General features: G+C 36.5%; 1 protein-coding gene across 1 annotated transcript in view; it reads right to left on the bottom strand.

The window, feature by feature from the left end:
• Nucleotides 1-4,324: 4,324 nt before the first annotated feature.
• Nucleotides 4,325-9,007, bottom strand: part of LOC107092149 (centromere protein F-like) — a 24,664-nt gene continuing 19,981 nt past the window's right edge. The window contains 3 exon segments of the mRNA XM_015386466.1: nt 4,325-5,358; nt 6,725-6,834; nt 6,954-7,658. Coding sequence (XP_015241952.1) covers nt 5,179-5,358; nt 6,725-6,834; nt 6,954-7,658 — 995 coding nt within the window. The 3' untranslated portion in view covers nt 4,325-5,178.

Genomic DNA, 9,007 nt, shown 5'->3' with positions numbered 1-9,007 from the left:
CGGCCCTAGCTCCTGTTAAGCCATTCCTGAACCAGAGCCACTAGACTCATTTTACCAGGAATAAAAATGAAAAGAATTTTGTAATGATATTCTGATTAATGGAGATTCAGCTATTTTAGTGTCACAGAGTTCACAGCCGCTGGATCACTGAGTAATTACTAATGTTCAAACTTCCTGGGCAATGGAGCAGCTGCATGAGTTGGGCAGGGCTGTAACTAAAGGCCTTATGATGCGTGGTGTAAAGTTATGAAAGCAGAAAGTAGAGAACAGAATAAACACAGCTACAGTACACTGGATGACCAACATATTTCCCAAACTTTAAAAGTTGGGAAAGATTGAAAGACCTGAATGTGTTAGTATTACAGATTGAAGAATTTATATGAGTTCAACAAAATGTATATTTAAAATTTAGATATCACACAGTATTTTTTGACTCAACAATAACTGGTATTTGTTTTTAGTACTACTTTATTGTTCTGTCACATCAATTAGGAGGAAACAGTATTGCTTCAGCTCATAAGCAACCTATTTTTAGCCATTTTGTTAATCCCCTGAAGCATTTATATCATTTCGTAAGCAGAGTGGTGCGGCGGAAGTGTTATGGGCCCATAACCCAGTGTTTGGTGGACCGAAACCACCCTCTGCTATACACTGTTGTTTTATCAATCAATCACAAAAAAAGTAAAGTTTTCCACAATGAGATCAATAAAATAAATCAATCAATCAGTTTTGCTGCTCTCCAAGGTGCTGTATTAATAACAGCCCAACACATGACCCCTCTGCTGCCAAAGAGTTGCTTTGAAAATCAGGACAAAAAGGTTTATTTGTTTTACACCCAAACTGATACCCAAGAACCACAAAAGATAAACTGTCCATTGTTTTCTAAATCCATAGTTATAAACCTTACCATTTAAAATGCTAACAGCTAGGGTCTAAACAGCATTCAGACATTTATTTGGAGTTTTGCAGCCTTCCTGTGAACACAGATGTATAATCCTACAATTAAATGTAACATTTATGTAAGTTAAAGTTCAATTAAAATAATGTCACACAGAACCAGTCTTAAGTCGATTTTTTAAGGATTAGATTCAATAAATGAAAACAAAACAGCATCAAGTTTGGAAATTCCTGCCTGGTGACTTTGAGAGCTGCTGCTTATACAGTGTTTATGGGTAAAGAATGGGATAAATCATGCATACTGCAGGGTCATCAGCAGTCAGTCAGTTCCACAGAAGGACAGACATACATACGCATAGACAAACACACTATCAAGCCACAGGGCTAGTGATAACACAGCTCAGCAGTCCCATCTCTTCATTTCCCGTGTCCCGGGCCAGAGTTGGTTCTGGCACTGCAGCTTCCGCTAACAGCTCCAGCCAGAAAAATCAGAGCATGACTATATTCATACAGAGGTGTGTGGGACTTTGTCCACCCCTGCCTGTTCCCATAACATCCCCATGCCCTGCTGTCCTCCAGCCATGAGAAAATAACAAGAGGTAAGTAAAAATAAATAAATAAATAAATTGTTCTTCGAGAAGTACATTTTTCCGAGTATTAAACAAACAAACATGATGACTGTTCTGTTCTCCTAGGTGAGTTGTTCCTCAGGGAGATGAACGATGAAAATCTGGAGGATCAGAATAAGGATGAAACAGATTAATCAACAACATTTTTAACCTGAACTAACATAAAACTCACATAGAACTGTTTAGATTCACTTATCATAATAATGGTATTTGACGCTAATTCATTCCTGATATAATTTTATGGCAGAAGCACAACACTCTAGGCCTCTGTCCTATGTTTCTGACTATTTGGTGTGGTCCGACTGGGACTGCCCCCTTTTTTTATTTTTTTTTATTAGTTAATTAACCAGCATTAACTAATTATAAAACAGATAAAACTGAAACCAACTTAGAACTGGGAAGGAATTGAATTGATGTTACTTTATGCAAAACATTAGTTGAAGACTCAAATAAAAAAAATATTTATAAGTTCTCAAAGAAACTTACCTATAAATTATATATATACACAATAACAACATAGAGTAGGCGTATAATGCTGATGCTACGTATATGCCTACTAGTGCATGTTGTCTAAACATTTCCTTATTGTGTTAAAACACCTAAATAAATTAAATTAATTTATTTATTTGACAGGGACAGTGTGCGTTAAAAAGCATTCCTGCAAATGCACCAGAATCAGTCAAAAGGCTATCTTTCATCTGTTGTCCCTTGACAGATCTTAAAATTGTCTACCAAAAAAAACAAAAAAACAACAGTAAGCATTTAAGAATGAAAAATACAAATATAAAAATAAATAAAAACAGCTATAACACTTCAAAACAGATTTTAAAGGCCAGAATAATGTTCGCTGGACTACAGATTTTAGGTTCATAAAATAGAATAAAACATTTAAACTATGGTTTGTTAATGATAGACATTCAACTAATGCTGACATGACTAATGTGTTATGAGCCAGTTTTTATATGCTTTTTGAAAATAGTGTATGTTTTAAGTTCTGATGTTCTGAGGGACAGAGTTCCATTCCTGAGATGCTGTGACTGCAAAGGCTCTTTGACTAAAATAACTTTTACGAACAACACAGTCTTCTCCAGCCGACCCTAGCTTTACTTTCGGTGTTTTCCTGATTTTGCCAAGCTGAGTGGAGTAGATGACAGACCATGGATTATTTTGTAAAACAGACAGAGGTTTGCATACCTGATGACTTTTTCCCAGCTTTAAAGCTTGTTTTAGTATAATGGCACAATTGTGATATTTTGATAGGTTTTTTAACCCAAAATTGTTATTGTCTGTTTGTAAAGAGATTCTAAAGGTTTTAGTGTGGATTTATTTGCCTGTGACCAGGTTGTAAGACAGTAGGGGATATAGGACAGAACAATACTGAACATGAAAATTTTAGCCGCCTGGAGTGACAAGTTTGATCTTATGAAACGGATANTGTGTGACCATTTTCAATAATCTTTCTGCTGCTGTAAATTTGCTCATTGTGGGACAATAAAGGGATTTTCTATTCTATAAAACAAACAATGTATGTATAAAAAATATTTCTGCAAAATCTATAATATTCAACAACAAAAAATACTTAGTTAAGCATATTGTGTAAAACAGCAATAAAAAAATTAAAATCCTATCAGATTCATAGTCCCCACACTGCAGATTTATTAGAATCTGTCCTTGAATTACAGCTAAACCCATTTACACAGTGAAACCTTTAGATAAATCAAACATTCATCATCCATCCCACTTTGGGTGGTGCAGCTCTTCTTTCTAGGAATTTGGCCACATTAATTATTCCTCCAAAACCCTGACCACCCAGGGTGCAGACCAGGAAGCAGAGTTGTAGTTTAACACAGCGGTCCCCAAACTTTTTTGCACCACGGACCGCTATATGTCAGAGAATATTTTCACGGACCGGCCGGGGCGGGGGGATATGATCAATTAAAATGATACGACTGGCATAAAATCAAATACAAACAGCATAAAGATATATATATATATATATTTTGATGGGGTTTTTTTAACCCAAAATTGTTAGTCTGTTTGTAAAGAGATTCTAAAGGTTTTAGTGTGGAGTTATTTGCCTGTGACCAGGTTGTAAGACAGTAGGTGATATAGGACAGAACAATACTTAACATGAAAATTTTAGCCACCTGGAGTGACAAGTTTGATCTTATGAAACAGATATTTGTTAGCTTCATACAGCAAATTAAAGTCCCTAGTAATGTCTATTCCAAGATAGGTGAATTTATTGTTATCAATTTTAAATGGCATACTTTCCAAGATCGAAGAGTCTTTGTGCTTAATTGGCATCAGTTCACTCTTAGAGCACTTGATTCTATAACCCGAAAACCTGCCAAACAGAGTTTGTATCTGGGGAATGTTGGTATAGTACTTTGAAGATTGGTTATGAACAGTAAGATATCATCCGAATATTAAGAAATTTTATTTATAGTCCCTTTAGTAATGTATCCCTGTATAAGGGGGTTGGCACGAATTGACTGCGCAAGGTTGAGAGCGAGCAGCCCTGTCTATTGCACGTAATTTAAATGCAGGAGATAGTGTCTTATTAATGACTATTCCTTATTCTGCATTTTATGTGGTAAATTGTGGTCATCTTTATCTCAGAATATATACTTTTTTGTGTATATGAAAATCAAGTTTTTCCAGTATATACTTTCACCCCAGCCCAGCAGCAGAACANATGAAGATTGGTTATGAACAGTAAGATATCATCCGATTATTAAGAAATTTTATTTATAGTCCCTTTAGTAATGTATCCCTGTATAAGGGGGTTGGCACAAATTGATTGTGCAAGGGTGAGAGCGAGCAGCCCTGTCTATTGCACGTAATTTAAATGCAGGAGATAGTGTCTTATTAATGACTATTCCTTATTCTGCATTTTATGTGGTAAATTGTGGTCATCTTTATCTCAGAATATATACTTTTTTGTGTATATGAAAATCAAGTTTTTCCAGTAAATACTTTCACCCCAGCCCAGCAGCAGAACACCTAGAGATGTTACTAATCAAAGTTAATCTGATATGAAAGATCAAAATTAAGTTGTTTTTTTTTTATCTTCATGATGACAGCAGAACCCATCCAGATCTAACTCACCAAAGTTTTACACCTGATGCAGAATTTCAAACCCTTAGCTCTACAGGGTCTAGCAGACTTGTTCAGACAGACCCCCTTTCTGCTATTTCAGCCTCTTTCTGCAGTTGGTGTTGCTGTGAAATACCCTTCATACAAGTCTTTTAGACCAGTCCCAGCCAATCCAGCATGCAGTCCCCCTCCAGGTGACTGAACGGGAGGTGAGGATGGTGGTGGCGGTACTGAGGGTAAAGATAGCATTCCACTTGCTGTAATTTTATGGGATTCTTTATAAATATGATTGATCTTATTAAAAATAAGATCATTAGCACTCCTCTATCCACGATTGGTTTGCCTCTTGTCTCTTGCTCTACAGAGCAAGAAGAATAGCCAGAAAATCCATTTCAGCTAAGGTAAAAAGTGTAGTTTCCTTCTCACCAAACTAAAATTAATAAAAATGTACATTTGAGGTGCTACATACAAATTTCTAGGTGAAATTTTAAGGAGATCCGTGATTTAAGTTTAACATGTGGACCCTGGTGTATTTCTGTGTGTTTGCAGTGATCTACTGAACATGACAGTTTTCTCCTTGTTTTGTTTGCTCAACTAAAACTTGCTTCTTTTCTGGTTCCATCTCTAAATTCAGTGGAGAATGCAAAGGTTTCTGTTCGCTATGTAGAGGCAGGCGTGTCCTGCCAGGGGTTTCTGCTGATGAACCAGGAGGAGTCTGGATAGGCCCCAAAACCTGAGGGTTATAGAAAAGGAGAATTCAAAATAAATATTCACTTAACAGTGGTAGTCAGAAATGGAGTGACAGTGCCACTTCATTATTATGTACTAAAATTAAGGAAAAAACTTGCAAAAAGAGAGTAAATACATTTTCAGTAGGTTTGCTGGTATTTTTGGAAAATTCTGTTTTAAAAAATAAAAAAATCTAAGTTTTCCCTTTATAAATATCAATCTATCCATCTAAATATCTAGATATCGATATCTATCTATCCATACATCTGTACATAAAACACGTTTAGACACAAAAACCATCTTTACATTTTTTTAAATAGAAAAAACAGGTTAGTGATACATTTACAGTTATGTTAAAAAAGCCAACGTAAAAAAATATATTTATGATATAATTTAAGTCAGTTTATTTTGTAAATCGAAAAGAAAATGGACAATCCTGCTAATAAAACATGTTTACAGCAACAAACATCAAATTATTAGAAAAATAAAATATATTTAACAAACATTTATGACAAAGAAAAAGATCAAAAACATTTGTTATAATTAGATTTGGCCTTTTTTTATATGTATACTTGGTGTAAAAATGATAAATATGTTTCTTTTTAAAAAAAAATTGCTTGTTCTTCCTCCTTTTTAGCCAAAGCGATGAAGAGGCATTGATGAGTTTCTAAAGGGGCTTTTGTGGCTCCAGACTTGCAGACACCTGTTCTAGATAGATGGTTTTTAAATCTATAAATAATAGCTCAATTTTACATATTTTTTTTAAACTAAACTTTACTTTGTAGGATGCAATAAAAAGGAGGCTTTTATTCAGTTAAAATAAATACCATTTTGGGAAAGAGATCATTGTTTATAAAAAAGTTAATAAAGCTACCACTTGGCTTCTGAGGCCATTTGTTTCCTAAAGTCAGGACAGACACTCAAAAGCATGATTGATGTCCAGCCTTGATTATTATTTTTGGCTGTAATTTTGAGAAATGTAATGCAGAGAAGAAGCCATTTCTCAGCTCCATCTACTCTGATCTGGAATGGTCTGAGATCCATTTCACCTGATTAAAACCCACTATTCCTATTAGTGTAGAATCCTTTCTATCAATGTATGCAAGGTAACCAGAAGTAAATATTTATATATTTTGGAGCTGTCAAAATGTGTGAAATAAATATTTGTGTCTCGTTTTCAGCAAATCAACAATTTTATTCTGCATAGGTGTTGATTGAATGAGTTTATTTTGAACAAAAAAAAAAAAATCTTTTTAATAAAGCTATGACCTTTAAAATTAGCTCCAATCTGTTTTAACCGATCCGATTGGTTTTCAGAGGAATACTGTTGTGTGGGTGAGGAAGAGGAAGACTGATGGACAGCTGCTCACCTTTATATCAGCATGAGTCTGCCTTGCAGCCAGCCGAGGACTGCAGCGCCGCCCTGTGGTCCTCCTTATGATATATGGACTGGCTTCTCCCATAGGAATATCAGCAAACCCTGAGCAAAATATGTCAAAACAGTAAAGTATAAAAACCTGATTCTAGAGGCTGGGCCAAGCAAACAGAGAAACACCTCAATGATTTTCTGCACTCATCAAGAAACCACGCAACCCTGACCTTTCTGCACCAGGTCAGGCAGGCCCTCTGGTCTGAACTCTTCATCCTGCTGTTCACCTCTTGGTCTGGGTGTCATGCCGTTGGCTTTGAGCTTCTTTGTCAGGTTGTGTAGCGCCTCCTGGACACTGTCTCTGTCACTGATTTCTTTATGACACCGTTTCCCCTGAAAGGATCCCTGAGGAGAGCTTGCTACTGTATGAACAACTGCATTCTCTGTGTTTTCATTGTTTTTTTCTTCCTGATGTTTAGAGGAAGAACGTCTTGCTGAGCACCGGCGAGTCTCCGAGGGGATCTTGGCTTCGTTAGGACATCGGCTTGAAGTAACCTGCTCCAGTCGTAACTTCAGCACATCATTGCTCTCCTCCAGCTTATGGACTTTAACCAGCAGGCTGCAGTATTTATCTATGCTCTCGTCAGCCTCTGTGCTCTTCTCCTCCAGAAGCCTGTTAACTTCATCCAGCTCCTTTCTGATCCCCTCTAGCTCTCTTTCCTTCTCCTCCATCTCCCTTCTAATTTCCTTCAGGGCAGCCGTACGCTCCTTCACTTCTTTGTCTTTTTCTATAAAACTTTGTTGTCTTTTCTCAGCCTCCATCTTCTCCTTCTTCAGGGCGCTCTTCAGCTCTTCTAGTTCTTTCTTTCTATCCTCTTCTTCCGCCCTCAGCTGGGTCACCTCAGCCTGTAACTCCTCATTGCTACTATCCACTTCTGAAATGAGATCACGGGTTAAAGAACAGTTTAAGGTTTGATGTGTTGGCATCATTTGGTTAAAATTGACTTAAACTACGGATTATTCTGTTTTTATTTTCTACACATCCTTTGGGGAAAGTTAAGAGGAAGGATACAAGCTGGTATCAGCTGTAATCAGAGTTCATCAGTTTCAGCTGAATTAAATTAAATTAACCTTTAGTGTGACCCAATGTCATTTATTTCATCCTTTTTGTGAAAGAAACTTCAAACAATGAAAATAATCTAACTTATTATAAACAGTTCTGTCATTGTTGATTTAATCCAACACTAAGATTTCATTAAAAGATTTAATCTAAGAACCATTTTTTTGTTTGTAGGGACCTGATATTTAAATCTTACTGCCAATTAATCTGCATAAGCTTTTTAAAAACATATAATTTTCTCTGTAATTTGGCTACTCTAACATTGAATCCAAAGGACTCTATGTTGTACAAGAGCAGAGATCAGGGATTAGACGACCGCGGTTCGGATCCGGACTCAACCTGATTTATAACATTTATAAATTACATGTTGTTTGACAACAGTGTCTAAATGTCACTTGCGCCGCTTCTCCTGTTACCCCGAAATCCCACATCCTTCGTCAGCGCTCCGCCCCATAGCCCTGCAGACCTCCTGCGCAAAGCAAAGCCTACAGCCCCCTCCTCCCGTCTTGCTGAGCTCTGACTTATCCCCGGAGCTCGAGGAGAGCATGAGTGATATTATCAATAAATTTGTAGGAGCAAAACATGCAGAAATGAACGCTTAATTTAATATGACATATTAAAAAAATCCCCATCAGCATCCAGCATATGAACAGTTTCTGATGGAGATGAGACATCTGCTTCCTTGTATGTTGAAGTACCAGTAGTTTGCATCCAATCTTTTAAATAAACTGTGTTTATATATATATATATATATATATATATATATATATAAATAAAAGAATTATGCTCTGATTTGTAGTTACCGATCTGTTGTTACTATACAAAACGTATCTTCTCGGCGTTCTTTTCGATGTTAGGTGTGATCGCAATCTTGACCTGGCCGGACCGGAGCCTGAACATTTAGTTTCCCTCAACCTGCTGCTGTGAAGCAGGATTTTCCACCATAAACATAAAAAATAAATATGGATCCAGGCTCAGAATGAGCACAATGATATGTGCTTGAGAACGGCTTTGTCTCCATTCAAACCCCGATTTAAATCCCACTGCTCTCATCAGTTCAGGTGTTTTTTTAAAACATGTAAATCAGGAAGTTTTTCTCTACCTCTCCTCAAAAAACGCTTTAGATTTTAAAATGTTCCCTTTAGATTTTAAAATGTTCCCTTT

The sequence above is a fragment of the Cyprinodon variegatus genome, unplaced genomic scaffold, assembly GCF_000732505.1.
Source record: "Cyprinodon variegatus isolate N-32 unplaced genomic scaffold, C_variegatus-1.0 Scaffold369, whole genome shotgun sequence".
Classification (NCBI taxonomy): domain Eukaryota; kingdom Metazoa; phylum Chordata; class Actinopteri; order Cyprinodontiformes; family Cyprinodontidae; genus Cyprinodon; species Cyprinodon variegatus.
The sequence above is the reverse complement of the archived record's forward strand: the minus strand, read 5'-3'. Positions and strand labels throughout refer to the sequence as shown.